The sequence below is a fragment of the Phacochoerus africanus genome, chromosome 8, assembly GCF_016906955.1.
Source record: "Phacochoerus africanus isolate WHEZ1 chromosome 8, ROS_Pafr_v1, whole genome shotgun sequence".
In the NCBI taxonomy this organism is placed as follows: domain Eukaryota; kingdom Metazoa; phylum Chordata; class Mammalia; order Artiodactyla; family Suidae; genus Phacochoerus; species Phacochoerus africanus.
Window position 1 is genome coordinate 52,061,978 of NC_062551.1, and position 16,185 is coordinate 52,078,162.

At 56.8% G+C, this 16,185-nt stretch overlaps 1 protein-coding gene across 1 annotated transcript; it reads left to right on the plus strand.

The window, feature by feature from the left end:
• Positions 1-773: 773 nt before the first annotated feature.
• MEIOSIN (meiosis initiator) lies at positions 774-15,946 on the plus strand. Its single transcript, XM_047791349.1, has 12 exons — positions 774-809; positions 7,224-7,335; positions 8,746-8,880; positions 9,941-10,035; positions 10,860-10,983; positions 11,165-11,276; positions 12,012-12,112; positions 12,711-12,866; positions 13,191-13,261; positions 13,819-14,447; positions 15,111-15,200; positions 15,778-15,946. The coding sequence occupies exons 1-12, from the start codon at positions 774-776 to the stop codon at positions 15,944-15,946; spliced, it is 1,830 nt and encodes a 609-aa protein (XP_047647305.1).
• Positions 15,947-16,185: the final 239 nt, after the last annotated feature.

Below are 16,185 nucleotides of genomic sequence, written 5' to 3' on the forward strand. Positions count from 1 at the left end.
ATTGAGAGGCTTGAAGAAATTATTAAGTAACTGATGTATTCAAGTCTTGTTGATAATCCTCTGGGCCTGAATGAATAACCTCATTCCCATTGCACAGATGAAGATGAAAAAATTGTGGTCAGATTTGTGTTTCAGAAACATCACCCTGGAGTTCCCATCATGGCTCAGTGGTAACGAACCCAGCTAGTATCCATGAGGATGCAGGTCTGATCCTTGGCCTCGCTCGGTGGGTTAAGGATTGAGCGTTGCCGTGAGCTGTGGTGTAGGTCGCAGACTCGGCTTGGATCAGGCATTGCTGTGGCTGTGGCGTAGGCCGGCAGATGCAGCTCCGTTTCGACCCCTAGCCTGGCAACTTCCATGTGCCCTAGGTACAGCCCTAAAAAGAAAAACATCACCCTGACTGTGGTAGAGAGTATGGATTAGAGGAGGCCAGGTGGAGGCTGGGAGAACTATGAGGGTGTGAACACTCAGACTAGGGCAGGGGTGGGTGGATGGAGAGAAGGGGTTGGAGGAGAAATGAGCAAGATTTGGTGACCAGTTGGACAAGGGACGAGGGAGAGCGGTGAGTCCAGATGATGCCCCGGATCCTGTCTCCGGTGCCTGGGGCCAGGAGGACCTTCTCTGAGGTGGGGAACACTAAGACAGGAGGTTTGGGGACCTCAGATGCCAAATTCCATTTTGGATGTCCCAACCAAAACCAGCTCTTGTCTCCAAACAGGAAGCAGAGGAAAAACCACACCAGCAAACTCCAAGAGCTGGCCTTGCTGCTACCTATGGCCCTGAAGACTGGTACCAAGAAGCTCACCAAGGTGAGGGGCTGAAGGAGAGGAGGTGGCTTTGAGAGGCGGATCTGAAGTGCTGACCTCCCTTGTCCTGGGAAACCTAGACAGACCCACCCCCGTGACGGCACTGAGCTGGCCAGGGTCCTGTTCTGAGTGGAAATTTCTGGATGTCTGCAATCCCATGACTAGAAGCCTGGGGGATCCTTTCCTGCAAAGGGGCAGGAGAACTGGGAGGCGAGAAACAGGCAAGGCGCCAGGCAAGGCTGTCACCCTGGGCGTCAACGAGCCATGAGTTTGGGCCTCCAGCTCCCCCCCTGCAGAGCTGGGGGCAGCTCGCTCAGGTTATCAGCCGCCCAAAACTCAGGTCTGTCAAGTACAACACAAAGGAAAAATACTGATCCTACCCAGAGACCAAAATGACATGATAGCCATGACAGGGCCTGAATAATGTCTGAGTGCCTTCGTTCGTCACCTTGTGGAGATGGTCTCCACGGGGGAGGGATGGATAAAGCTTCCCCATGTGTCCCCAGTGGCTGCTCAATAAATATTTCTAGTGCTGAGCCAACACTTGCTCCCAGGAGGAACAACTTAATATAAGACTCAGGGATCTTGGAGTTCCCATTGTGGCTCAGTGGTTGATAAATCCGACTAGGAACCATGGGGTTGCGGGTTCGATGCCTGCCTTGCTCAGTGGGTTAAGGATCCCATGAGCTGTGGTGCGGGTTGCAGACGAGGCTCGGATCCTGCATTGCTGTGGCTCTGGCCTAGGCCAACGGCTGCAGGTCCAATTGAACCCTTAGCCTGGGAACCTCCATATGCCACGGGAGCGGCCCTGGAAATGGCAAAAAGACAAAAAAAAAAAAAGACTCAGGGATCTTAAAGACTTAGTGTGATTTTTTGTTTTTCTTTTAGGGCCACACCCACGGCATAGGGAGGTTTGCAGGCTAGGGGTTGAATTGGAGGTACGGCTGTCGGCCTACACCACAGTCACAGCAATGCAGGATCCGAGCCGCATCTGTGACCTACACCATGGCTCACGGCAACGCCAGACCGTTCACCCACTGAGCAAGGCCAAGGATGGAACCCGTGTCCTCATGGATGCCAGTCGGATTTGTTAACCACTAAGCCACGACAGGAACTCCCAAGTGTGATGTCTTCTTGCTATAATTCAGTCCCTCATTCACTCATTCCTCAGCCATTTGTGGATGATGATTGGATGTCAGAAGCTGTTAGTCTCACAGCAAGGGGAGTCAAAGAATTTTGAAACCTAGTCCTCCTCTGGGAACTCAGAATTTGGTCAAGAAGATAAAGATTTTTTTTTTTTCTTTTTATGGCCACACTCAGGGCATATGGAAATTCCCAGGCCAGGAATTGAATCCGAGCTGCAGCTGCACAATGCAGGATCCTGTACCCCGCCGCGCCAGGCTGGCCATCAAACCTGCACCTCTGCAGTAACCTAAGCTGCTGCAGTTGGATTCTTTTTTTTTTTTTTTTTGGTCTTTTTGCTATTTCTTTGGGCCGCTCCCACGGCATATGGAGGTTCCCAGGCTAGGGGTCCAATTGGAGCTGTAGCCACCGGCCTACGCCAGAGCCACAGCAACGTGGGATCCGAGCCGCATTTGCAACCTACACCACAGCTCACGGCAACGCCGGATTGTTAACCCACTGAGGAAGGGCAGGGACCAAACCCGCAACCTCATGGTTCCCAGTCGGATTCGTTAACCACTGCACCATGAAGGGAACTCCTGCAGTTAGATTCTTAACCCGCTGCACCATGGCAGGAGCTCCAAAAAGATAAAGATTTGAATACACAATAACTGATCTGAGCTAGAATGTGCCTCTTGCCTCCAGAGAGGTTCAGAGAAGCAGGTGTTTGGAGAGAGTTGCCTGACCCTGACTGGAATCTCCTCCCTGCCCACACAGCCCGTCAGGCACCGGGTCGTGATGATCGTCTCTCCTGACTCTCTCTCAGTGGTAGGTGCGCATATTCATTTCCTCTTGCTGCTCTAAAACGTGACCACAAACTTAGTGGCTTAAAACCACACAAATCAGAGTTCCCGTCTGGCTCCACAGAAATGAATCTGACTAGCATCTGTGAGGATGTGGGTTTGATCCCTGGCCTTGCTCAGCAGGTTAAGGATTTGGCATTGCCATGAGCTGTGGTGTAGGTCACAGACAAGGCTTGGATCTCACATTGCTGTGGCTGTGGTGTACGCCAGCAGCTGTAGCTCTGATTGGACCCCTAGCTTGGGAACCTCCATATGCTGCAGGTGCGGCCCTAAAGACACACACACACACACACACACACACACACACACACTCTTATACTCTCAGAGTTCTGGGGCTCAGAAGTCCAAAATCAGTCCCATTGGACTAAAGTCAGGGTTTCAGCAGGGCTGGTTCTTCTTGGAGGCTCCAGCCTCCATTCCTTTCCCTTTGCCAACTCCTAGAGGCCGCCTATGGTCCTTGGCTCAGGGCTCCTTCAAAGCCAGCCTGTGCTAATCTCTCCCCTACCTCTGCTTCTGTCGTCACTCTGCCTTTAACCTGCCTGCCTCCCTCTCATGAGGACACTTGTGATGGCGCTGGGCTCACTCAGATACTCCAGAATAAAGTCCCCATCTCAAGATCCAGACTCAACCACACCTGCCAAGGCTCCTCTGTCACATAAGGAAACATAGTCACCAGTTCTGGGGACTAGGACTTGGCTGCCTTCGATGGAGGCAGGACGCAAACCACCACAGAGCTCAAGAATATCTGGGGAATCTTGTCCTCTGACCTCCAACGTTTGAGTATTTGGTGTGCACTGGCACTGTGACACGCTCTCGGGGGGGACACAGACCCTGCCCTGGAGGAGTGACAGTCTAGCCGGGGAGCGGGCAGCCTTGCATCCCTGACCAGATGGCCACATCTCTTCCTGGAACCCACAGCCCACTTTCTTTTTGGCCGCCCTCACGTCATGCAGAATTTCCTGGAGTAGGGATTGAACCTGCACCACAGCAGTGACCAGAGCCACAGCAGTGACAACACCAGACCCTTAACCCCTGGGACCAGAGAACCCCATCAGCCCACGTTCTTTACCATTGATTCTCTGTTGTCTTAATGCGCCACTTCTCCCCCATCTTCCTCCTCCCGTCAGTTCAGCTCCCTGTTCCACGTACAACCTGCATCCCAGTCAGTCCCCAGCCTCTCACTGGACTGGTCTGCCTGACATGCATCATCAAGCCTGGCCCCGGGCTGTGTGACATGCTCAGTCCACTGCTCAGTGGACCACGGGCGTGTCCATGTGTCGCCTCTTCCGGGTTTGAGGTTTGGGGAGCAGCCTGGGTCTGCGGCATCCTTCCTCACCATCCCGGCTGCTTCCGTGCCCCTGCCCCATCTGATCCATGGCCTCCCATCCCTCTGACCACCAAGGCCCTCAGCGCATTACTGCCGTTGTTCCCTCATCTCCGATTATGTGAACAATTCTGCAAAGGTCAAGACCGTGATGACGAATCTCTAATCTCTGACCCCAGCTCCCTCAGGGCCTTGCATAGACCAGTAACAGTTACTCCCCATTTACAGGAGCTCTAGGGGTCAGACAGTGGGTGCCAAGCTTTATATATACATTTTCTCACTTAATCCTCCCCCTAAGTCTTGTGAGATGCATTGTTCTTTTTTTTTTTTTCGGTTTGAGGAAACTTCAGCACAGAGGGGTCACACTGTCCCAAGGGGCACAGCTGGCTAATGGCAGCGTGAGCGTCAGCTGCATCTCATTCCAAAGGCCCACACCCTCCACCACTCTGTCACTTGGTGCTCAGTGGATGTTTGCTGAATGTACGAATGAATTCATTCATTTCTCTCTGTTGAGCCAGTTACAAGAAGGTGGATCTTACCTTTTTTTTTTTTTTTTGTCTTTTTGCTATTTCTTGGGCCGCTCTCGCGGCATATGGAGGTTCCCAGGCTAGGAGTCGAATCAGAGCTGCAGCCACCGGCCTACGCCAGAGCCACAGCAATGCGGGATCCGAGCCGCGTCTGTAACCTACACCACAGCTCACCACAACGCCGGATCCTTAACCCACTGAGCAAGGGCAGGGATCGAACCCGCAACCTCATGGTTCCTAGTCGGATTCGTTAACCACTGCGCCACGACAGGAACTCCTTTTTTTTTTTTTTTTTTGTCTGGATCTTACCTTTAAAAAGTCTTGGATGTGGAGTTCCCATCATGGCTCAGGGGTTAACAAACCTGACTGTTATCCATGAGGATGCAGGTTGGATCCCTGGCACTGCTCAGTGGGTTAAGGATCTGGCGTTGCTCTGAGCTGTGGGGCAGGTTGCAGATGCGGCTTGGATCCCAAAGACAAAAGACAAAAAATTTAAAAATAAAATAAAAAGTCTGGGATATGAACTTCTAGTGCTGCCCCCAGCTAACCATCCTGAAGTATCAATTACTGAGCTTTCTGTCCTGCTGTCTGAGTCGACGCCCAACTGCCTTCTGCAGAAAACCTTTGTACTACTACTACTACTAAGTAACATTTAAAAAATTTATCTATTCATTTTTGCTTTTCAGGGCCGCACCTGCAGCATCTGGAAGTTCCCAGGCTAGGGGTGGAATTGGAGCTACAGCTGCCGGCCTACGCCAGAGCCACAGCAACTCGGGATCTGAGCTACATCTGCAACCTACACCACAGCTCACGGCAACGCTGGATCCTTAACCCACTGAGCGAGGCCAGGGATCAAACCCGCATCCGCATGGTTCCCATTCGGATTCGTTTCTGCTGCGCCACAACGGGAACTCCTAAGTAACATTTTATATTGCTTTACAGTTTATGAAGACATCAGCTTAGAGCTTAGTGAGTGGCCACTAGGTGCCAAGCCTGGTGTTGGAGATACTAAACTAAAAAGACCGGATCTGCACTTGAAACACCTGTCATCTAGTTATAAGAAATTAGAAAAGGTTCTTAATCCCTTGAGAACCCGATGAAAGTGTTCTCATTCAGTCATCAGCTAAGCATTTATGAGACAACTAAGGTATATCAGACTCTGCGCTGGGCAGTTTATTTCATCGTAATGATAATCCCCTGAGCCTGAAAGAAAACCCTCATTACTGTTGCACTGGTGAGAAAACCCAGGCACAAAGAAGGAAAATGACCTGCTGCCATTGTACAGCCAGTGAGCGGCAGGTTGGAGCCGGGCCCTAAACCAATAGTCTCTTGGCTGTGTCACGCACGTCATGCCTTAGTTAGATTCAGCTTTCTTCCGTGGACCCGGTGAAATAAGTTCAGTGACCGTCTGTATTATTTTATGGAAGTTTTCCTTAAGTCCCCTCATGAGGCTGTGTTTCCTGGTTTGGGGCTTGGAGATCATACCCGGATTTGTTAGACTGCTGCTAACAGTTTTCCTGTTATCCTAGGGACCCAGTTCAATCCGAAAAATCCTTACTGGTGTTCTTCCCTCCGCTCCTCCCTGGGCTAACTCCTTTCACTCTTCAGGTCTCCGTTTAAATGCTGCCAGTTCAGAGAGGCCTTTCTGGACACCCAAGTCTAACTTCAGAATCGCCTGTTATACTCTTTTATTCATGACGCTTATCCCATGGTTGATAACTATGTATGATTATGAGTTTATTAAGGCCCACTGCCCTCCCTGGATTGTAAGCTCCATGAAGTATGACTAGTCACCCCCCCGCACATGGCTCTTAGTGGGTAGTATCTTTTTTAGCTTAGTGTCAACCATCCAACACAGTTGGTATTTGGTGGCTGGATGGGGGTTGGGGGGGTGCCTGCTGGTGCTGTGGGGCAGTCATTCCTTCAGCAGTCACTGGTTAAGCCACCTCTCGATTCTGTGCGCTTGGGGTCCAGAGATCAATCAGCTACAGTCTCTACCTTCAACGACTTCAAGGTCAATGGGGAAGAATGACCCACAAGCAGATAATTATAAAACAGTGTGGCAAGGGCCTTCATGGAAACAGGCCCGGGGTGTTACCAGAGTGCCAGGGAAGGACATGTGACCCAGGTGGCGTGAGGAGTCAGGGGGCAGGACAGCTTTTGCAAGGGGAGAGCACTATGCGGGGGCTCAAAGGTGGAGAAGCCAGGGAGGCAGTCTGTGAGGAGAAGAGGAGGGCTTTGCATGCGCCAAGGGCCCTGGGTGGGAAGCCGAGCAGTGTGCACCCTAAAACGGACAGGAGGCCCACAGGCCCAGGTTCAGATCCCAGCTCGGCTGTTTCCTCTCTGTAATCCTGGCAAGTCTCTGGAGCATCTGGGCCCCCGTTTCCTTAGCAGTAACCGCCGTCTGTCCCCCCGGGCCGCAGTGAGGACTAAAGAGCAGAATAGGGGCATCTCCGCTGATGGAGGGATCACTGGGCTGGGGCCCAGAGTCCTGGAGCCCGCCTATCGCTGGTCCCCAGCAGCCTCACGTCATCTCAGGCCCCAACTCTCACGTTCTATCCTGTCTCTCTTTTGGGAGCAGAAGGAGATTCTGCTGCACGTCCTGAACTACATTCAGTTCCTCCAGAAAAGCATCGATGTGGCCAAGGCCCTGCTTGAGCTCCACACCATGGCTGGGAAAGGTGGACTCAGGGGTGAGTAAGTTCAGCCAGCATTTCCCAGCGCCTGCTGCGCGCCAAGCATTGTCCTGGCTGCCAGGGACACTGAGCAACTTTGATGGGTCCAGGCCCTCCCAGAGCTAACAGCCTGGCGCACAGGGCAAGCCAGAGGGATTTGCGGGGTGCTGTGACCCCAGAGGAGGGTGTCTGGGAAGACTGTGGTGGGAGGGACCTTGGAGCTGGGCCTCGAGGACAGAGCAGGGGGAGCGGTGCCAGGCAGAAGAAACAATGTGAGCCGGAGCCTGCGGGCATGAGAGGACACGTGCGGAATGTCTGGGGACGGGCGAGCAGCTGGGTGTGACTGGAGGGGCCAGGTAGCACCCCAATGACATGTGCAGACTCTTGCGTCAGATCCTGACCAGACACACATCTTGCGACCTTAACCTTTCATTGCCTCAGTTTCCTCCTCCGCGGGATGGACCAGCATGAGTGCTGCCCTTCCGAGCTCACTGTGAGGATTAAACAAGTTAATGCCACAGGGTTGTAACAGCGCCCGGAACACGCCCGTTACTGGTGTGAGACACACGCGGGCGAGAAGGGCAGGAGGCGGGGCCGGGACGAGACTGAAGGGCTTCGGGCGCCCAGCTAAGGAGGGAGATGAAGAGAATGACTGAAGGACTTTAAGAGGAAAGCCATGGTTAGATTTCTTTTAAAAGAAAAGGTTCCTGGCATGTAGTGTGGAGGACTGGTTATTAAGTAAGAAACTGGAAGAGTTCCCGTCGTAGCGCAACAGAAACGAGCCCAACTAGTATCCATGAGGATGTGGGTTCGATCCCTGGCCTCGCTCAGTGGGATAAGGATTGGCATTGCTGTGAGCTGTGGTGTAGGCCGGCAGCTGTAGCTCCGATTCAACCCCTAGCCTGGGAACCTCCATATGCCGTGGGTGTGGCCCTAAAAAGACAAAAAGAGAAAGAAAAAGAAACTGGAGTCAGGAGATCAGCGGTGATCATTCTAGGAGTCATCTGCACAGGAGACAATGAGACCAGTGTCGCTGAGCTTATGCACAGAAGTGGGTACATTTGGGAGGTGTTCACCTGGAAGAATTGAGAGGCCTGGGGGAGGGATGGGACGCTGGAGCCCCACTGTCTGAGGAGGAAGGAGGAGGAACTGGTTTGGAAGGGAGTGGATGGGGAAGCGGTCGGAAGCCCTGAGCCTGTCTCTGGATGGCCCAGGAGAAAGCTGAGTTTCCGCCCTGTTCTGCCTCCTGACTGTGCAACATCAGACAAGTCCCATCGCCTCCCAGGACCTCAGTTTCCACGTCTGTAAAGTCAGTCTGGGGACCATGGCAACCCCCCCAGCACCCTCCACTGGGAAGCGTTATCCGGAGGCAGGATTTGGGACAGACGAGGGTGAAGGGACATGACCCGCCTCCTCCGTCCTGTGCAGGGCTGGGTCAGAACCCCACCGAGGGCCCAGCAAGGTGGAGATACTCCACCCCGTCGAGCTCCCTGCACTCTCATAAGTCCCGTCTTCGGGGAGCCTGCCAGAAACCTCGGAAGAAGAAGCTGGCCCGAGCGTCAGGTACAAGCAGTGGAAGCAGAACAGGAAGCAGGGGTCAGATGGGAGCAGGGTCCCTTGGATAAGGTGTGGGATTCAGACATGCTCTGGGTTCAACTCTCCCTGGCTCTGAGGCCCGGGGGGTGGGGTGGGGTGGGGTCACTATCCTTTTCTGAGCCTCAGCTTCCTGGTCTGGAAATTTGAGTCCCTGTCAGAGGGTGGTCTTTAGGATTAGGAGCCTGTACACACCCCTGGAGCGATGCTTAAGTAGTGGGGCTCGTGGCCAGTGCCCGGAAATGGAAGCTGCTGCTAGCATTTATCGTCTGCCAGCCCCCATCCCTGGGCAGAGGCAGTGGGGAGGGCGGGACAATGGGAAGACCCCAGTGTGGCAGGCAATTGTTCCAGGCCCCACCGCAGCCTTGCTGCTAACTCACAGGGTCCCTTCCCCTTTGTGCGCCACAGTTTCCATGTCTTCATTTATTTTGGCCACACCTGCAGTGTGCGAAAGTTCCTGGGCCAGGGGATGAATCCACACCACAATTGTCACCTGTGCCACAGCTGCGCCACTTCCTCCACGTCTTTAAAATGGGAATTGGGCATTCTCTGGGGGCTCGGTGGGTTAAATATCGGGTGTTGTCACTGCTGTGGCATGGGTTCGATCCCTGGCCCGGGAACTTCCCTGTGACATGGGAACAGCCCCAAAAAACAAACTAAAAATACGCTGGGAATTGGACCTCATTGATTATTTCCAGCTCTGGCTGCACATCTAAATCACCAGGTGCTTTAAAAATGCCCGTGCCTGTGCCTCACCCTCAGAGAGTCAGGCTTCGGTGATCTGGGTGGAACCCGGGCATAATATTCTCTCAGAGCTCGCAAGGTGATGGCATCGTGCGGGCAAGGGCGTCCACCAGGCTGAGCTCTAATCAAGGATGTGGGCTTACCCAGGAAGGGGATGAGTGACCAGACCAGGCAAAGCTTTGGAGCGGGTTGTTGGGCCCAGAGCAAAGAGGAGCCTCACCTGAACCACCTTCTGGTGACCGTCAGGCCCCCAGCCCCGTCTCACCCTGTCACTCTGCTGTACCAGAACGCCAGACCCAGGCCCAGAATCCTCGTCGCTGTCTGGCCCTGGACAAGCCCAAGAAGCAGGCGACCCCTTCCCCGGACCGAAAGGGAGGAAATGTGGCGGGAACCACCACCCTTCCAAGATGTGCTGACTCCCGCAGTCACCTCAAGGCCGCATCATCTCCGTCTCAAGGTGACAGAAAGGGAGGAAGATCCGGGCTGACATTGCTGGAGGTGGCTGAGAACAGCGTCCGCTGTGACGTCTCAAATTGGTCTCTTTCCTCTCCACTTACTTAGCCAGTTGTCCCTACACCACACATTGGGCACCTGGGAGGTCCCGAGCACAGTCCTAGTGGCTGAGGTTCCACAGTGGACAGAGAGATGCTGTCTCGCGGCCTCTTTCCCAGTTTTCCTTTCCCTTCGGGCTCTGCCATGGGCGTCAGAGGCAGGCAGGAATCGGTGCCGCCCTCGCACGAGGAGGGTTGTGGGTCACAGAACCAGGGCAAACGAGGGCCTGCTCCTGAGATTCCTTCACCTGAAGCAGCCAGACAGTCGCTCTTGGGAGCTGCATCCCTTTGCCACCTTGAAAAGGTGGGACACCCCCAGGGGACAGGTGGGCAAGAACGGGGGTGACTGGATGGCAAGACCGCAGGCCATGCTACTCCTCTGCCTGTTCCCTCAGCCCTCCCTGCCCGGGCATCGTCTCTGTGCGGGGCTGCGTGCACGGTGCGGGGGCTGCCCAGGGAAGGAATCACGCTCTCGCTTCCCGGGGCCACCCAGGAGCCTGTGTGAGCCCAAAGGTGGCGCTGACCCACCTGGGGAGGGGGGGTGTCCCAGACCTTCTGCTAATCTCGCGACCTTGGGCAAGCTGCGTGGTACTTTAGGACCTCAGTTTACTTCACTGTGAGGGGGTATGCCAACAACTGGACCCTTTGGCAAAGGGTTACAGAAGAGTATGCACGACGACTACCACCACGCTGGCCTGGCGCGCCGTGTACTTGCCTGCTAGCATCCGCGTCAGCATCGCTATTCAACTTAAAGATTTTACCTTCCTGAAAGCTTCTGGTAGGGACGTGGGATTCCAGAAACCTGGGGGTGATTCAGCGCACCCGCAGACCTCACGCGGAGGCTCTGCATCCTGAGGTTTTGGCTGGGCTGGGGGAGGGAGAGCCTGTGGCAGAGCTGGCCTCTGTGAGTCCTGGGGTTTGGCCCCGTCCAGGGCTGAGCATCCTGACTTGCCCTCCAGGCTGCTGTGGCAAAAACGCTGCCCAGGGTGTGGACCTCGTGTCCCCTGCCTTGGAGGCCCAGCAAGGGCTTGAGAGGATCCACCTCCTCACCAAGACCCAGGCCAGTCCCAGGTAAGGGAAGCCCCGGGGCTTCGAGTGGGGATCACGGAGCGGTTTGGTGGGAATGGTTAAGGCGTAGTGAGAAATGGGGTCATTTTCCACCCTCTGCTGGGGTCTGTGGAGCGAGCCCCTCTGAGGGCCTAGCTTTGTGCCAGGCATCAGGAGCTCAGGGGAAAGCCCTGCTTCCCAGCGCTGTAGCCGCAGCCCCTCCCTGGCCTCCTGCCTCTTGTTGCCCCTTCAAACCTGCCCTCCCCGAGTCCCCCGAGTGGCTTTTCTAACACACAGACCTTGGTCTTGTCTGTTTTGGCCTTTAAGCTACTCCCTCCCATTGGGTGGAGCCCAGCTTTCTTAAATGGCGCTTGAGCTCCTCTCTGGCCCCAGCTCACTTCGTCGGGCCCCTCTCCCGCCCCTCACCCACAAATCTCACCCTTAACACCACCGAACAGTCACCCCGCCACACAGGAGCCACGCCCCCTTCCCCTCCAGAAGCCTCTTGCCCTCCTCCACCCGGGAGACCACCCATCCTTCAAGGTCAGCTCAGCCTGGCCCTCCCTCCTGCCCTGCCCGCCCCCTCCGTGCCTCTCCAACCCCATCACAGCTCGGCTCCCTCTGCCAGCTCCTCGAGGGCAGCCGCCTCAGCTCCGCTTTCTGCGCCCCGCAGCCAGCATCTCACCTCACACAGGGAACACTGACCCACCCCAAGGGAACGGCGCGCCCCGGGTCCCGCAGTGTTTCCACCTCTTGCAGGCAGAAGCTGGTGTTCTACGATCCCAGCGAGGAGGTGGACAAGGAGTCCCCAGATGCTGACCCTTGGCTTCCTGCCTGGAGCCCAGAGGGCTGCCCCCATGGTGACTGAAACTGTCTCTCCCCCTTGTAGGCTGGTGGGGGGCCTTCTCGGTACCTTCCTTCTGAGGATTTTGGTGGAAAGGGGGGAAGCAGGAAGGGGAATGGATGCCCGTTAAGCACAGCGTTGGCAAACACACAGTGTGCCCACGACTGTCACGGAGCCCTCAGGTGCTGTGGCAGACATTGCTAATCAATCATCACTCTTTCCGTTGATCCCAGACAGCACCTCAGAATCTTTCTCAACACAGAGCTCCAGCTAGCTCAAATCAGTCACATCGGGATATTGATGTTTTGGTGGGAGGTGGGGGCTGTGCCTGTGGCACACGTTCCCGGCCCAGAGATCAAACCCGTGCCATGCAGTACCCAAGCACAGCAGTGACAATGCCAGATCCTTAACCCGCTAGATCACCAGGGAACTCCAATACTGGTTTGTTTTTGGCCATCCTGACATCACACCAGACATCATGCTAGGACTCAAAACGAGCGATTGACAGAGTCACCTTCCCCAGTGTCTGGCACCATCTCCTCAAAGCCAGCTGCCTTGCTGGGGGAGAGGACAACCTCTGACACACCCCCGAGCCTGCTATTCCTCCTTTTCAGAGAGCCCACTGGCCTTGGGGCCTCCCCAGATTGACAACTGGAGTCTGACAGGCCACCCGAGCGAGATCCTGGGGCTCAGGCCCTCCCTCTTCAGCTCTCCGGGGAAACTGCTGCCAGAACAGATCCTGGAGGATGGCCCTGAGGACCTGAGCCAAGGTGAGCACCCAGGGCTGGACCCGACGCTTGCTTCATTCAGAACAAAACCCTACAGCGACGCCCACCAAGTGTGCAGCCTTGAGCTGGACAGTGCTGGGTACTCGGGATCCGCAAGGAGCACAGCCTAGTGGGGGCGCAGCCCAGGCCACAGCACTGCGTGGAAGCCTCCGGAGCCACGGCGGGGACCCGCTCCCTCTGCCCAAACTGGACGTTCCAGCCAGAAAAGGGCACTCCAGGCGGCGGGGATGGTGGGACAGAGGCGTGGTGCCCTGAGAGAGGTGTTTCTGTCCCAGCCGGCCCTCTGGTCCCCCCCTCCCCCAACAGCTCTCTTTGCAGAAGCATACTTAGATCCTGCGTCTTCGCCTTCTGCCTGCGGGCTCCAGGGGCCAGAGAAGGTAGGCACCTGCCCGCCCATCCATCCAGGGACACACCCGTCTGTCTTTCCACCTGCTCAATTCACTCATCCATCCCCTCAACCCTTCAGCCACTCCCCCCACCTGTCCATCCATCATGCGTCTCATCCTTCCAGAAACTCACTTACCATCTGCCCTGTCCTCCCCTGCCCATGCTTTGAATGCTCACTGCTGGCCACCAGGTGCCCTGCTCTGTGCTGGGCCCTTGGAACCAACCAGACACAAAGGATAAAAGCTAAACACTGCCAGGTGCTCAGAAAAGACCCCACACAATTTTAGGACAGTTCTGTGAGGCAGGATCTCTTGCGACCCCATCTGCCAAACAAAACGGAAAGCAGCAGGTGGCCCCTGGATCCCCAGTTGGAAAGAGCCTCCGTCCCAGTCCCCTGGGCTCACCTCCCGAGCACCCCCTGCCTCTGCTCCAAGAGCTCTGACTGGCCAAGGGGCAGCCCCAGCTCTGGTCCCCAAAGGATCCTCCCTCCAGTGTGGGGGGAGGGGGTCCCTCCCATTTCCTCCCATCTTCCTCCCTCCTCCCCCAGGACACCCCCCCAGGGGGCTCCGAAGACCCTCCCGACTCCCACAGCCTGTGCCAGTCCTCCTTCTCGCTGGACCACTGCTACCTCTCGCTGAGCGAGAACAGCAGGGCCCCGTCCAGCCCCAGCTTGGAGGCCACCGACACCGACACCAACTCGGACACAGACTCTGAGCGGAGACCGCAGGAGGTGAGGGAGACAGCCATCCGCCAGGTCCCACGTGTCCGGCCCACCCTCACCTCTCTGTCCCCCACCCAGGGCGCTCAGGCCGACCGCGAGGGCCCACTGTCCTCCAGCAACGAGGACGAGGACGGGGACTACACGTGGACTCCCACCCGGCGGGCCGCAGCCCTGCCGGCAGCCGGGAGGAAGGCCAGGAAGGGCCGGGCGGGCAGGGGCCCTGTGAGGCCCAAGGAGAGCAAGAAAGCCCCCTGTCCCCCCCAGACGAAGAAGAAGTGTGTCAACGGCTTCATTATGTTCTGCAGGATGAACCGGAAGCAGTACATCCGGTGGGTGGGCGCCCTCCCCCAGCCCGAGCGCCGCACTGTCCCGCTGGCTGTCCACCCCCTGCAGCTGACACAGTCCTCAGCCACACTCTCCCCGCGTCCCCCGGCCCAGCTGCCCTGGTCAGGCCTGTGCCCTGTAAGCAGTGAAACCCAATCCAGGCTTATGAAAAAAGGACAATAATTGGCTTATATAACCTGAAAAAAGAGGAGGAGGTGGGTCGCCTTCAGACACGGTTGCTCCTGGGGCTGGAACGATGCTGTCCGGGATCCCTGTCCCTCTGCCTGCTCCGCTCTCCGCGTTGGCTCCTGCTCAGGCACACTGGGCTGGGCTGGGGACAGGCTCATCCCCAGGAGCTTCGGGCTTGTGTCCTGTCTCCCACCCCAGCAGCCCTGTGGGAAGAGAGCTCCTCATTTCTAAGGTTTCAAGCAAAAGGTCTCGAGGCTGACTTGATAGATGGCTCAGACACCAGCCCTCAATGGATCTTCACCAGCCTGAAGCTGGGGAGGGGGTGGGGGGCCCTCCCCGCCAGCCTGGGCCGAGAAGAGGTGCGGATGCAGGTCCCAGGACCCCAGGTGGCCCCTTTCCCTCGCCGCTTAGTCCAGCTCCCTTCTCTGCCACTTCTGCTTCGGGGCCACGAAAGAGAGGCCTTCCTTCCAGGCCAGCTTGGAGGAACAGGCAGGCTGCCTTCTCTGGTGGGAAAGCTGCGGCTCCGAGAGGCCCGGGGACCTGGTGTGGTCAGACCTTAACCCAGGCTGCAGCCTCCTCTCACCTCCTCCTCCCTCCTGCCCCAGAGCCTGCCCCGGGACCGCCTCCACAGCTGCCACCAAGGAGCTGGCCCAGCTCTGGCGGGTGATGACCCTGCAGGAGCGGAGACCTTATTGGTGAGAATCCCCTGCTCCTCATCCTGCTCTGATTTTCAGAGCCTTGAGCTTCGTGATATTGGAAACAGGTTGGGAGTCTCCCAACCTGATAAAGGAAATAGGCTGGGAGTTTCCTGGCGCAGGAGAGGCGGGTGTCCGCACACTTTTCCATAAGAGTCGGGGTGACAGGAGTAGACGGGAGGCTGGGACATGGGCCCTGCTGCCCTGACCCTCTTTGCCGTCTCTGCCCCTGGGGGGCGGGGGTGGTCCTCAGAGCGGGAAACTGGGTTTTGCCTCCCTGTCGCTTGGCCTCCTCCCCGCCCCCCCGCCAATCCCCTTCCCACCAACCTCAAACTGCTGCCACCTGCCCAGTTCTCAAGTGGCCCCGAAACACACGTGCAACTGCACAGGTCGTAACCGGCTCACAGGGGCCTGCGCTCCAGCCAAGGAGCCAGTGGTTCCCCCAGGGGGCTGAATACAGCTCTGGCCGCCCCTCAGCCCAGGCCTGGTCTCTTCTGGGAACGGAGCACTGAGGGGAGGACAGAGATGGCTGGGGGGTGACTGAGGAACCCTGCTCCTCCTGCCACCTCTCCCCCAGCATCAAAGCACGAAGGTTCAGCCGCCAGCATAACCGGATCGTGAAGCAGGACAGCTCCAGCAGCGAGGACGAGGACTGGGAGACCCCCAAGCCCTTCTACCAGCTTCTGGCAGAGAAGGCTCGCTGCTCCCCGGCTCCGGCCCCTCCGCTGCCCTCTCATCACGTGTGACGGCCCCCCTCCTCCCCCGCTGCCTTCCGGCTCCTGCAGCTCCCCTTGGAAACCTGGAGCCCGTGTTGTCCTGTCCAGTCCTGAGCCTCATCCCCTCCAGTGCAGGTCCCCTCCACCAGGTCCCTCGGGGCTGGGAGGTGGCATATTTATTGACCCCGCGGCTTTGTGCGTTTGCCTGGAACCAGGCTGCCCGTACCATGCCTGCCCCAGGCCCACAGGCCTCTCACGGCCCCTTTCTA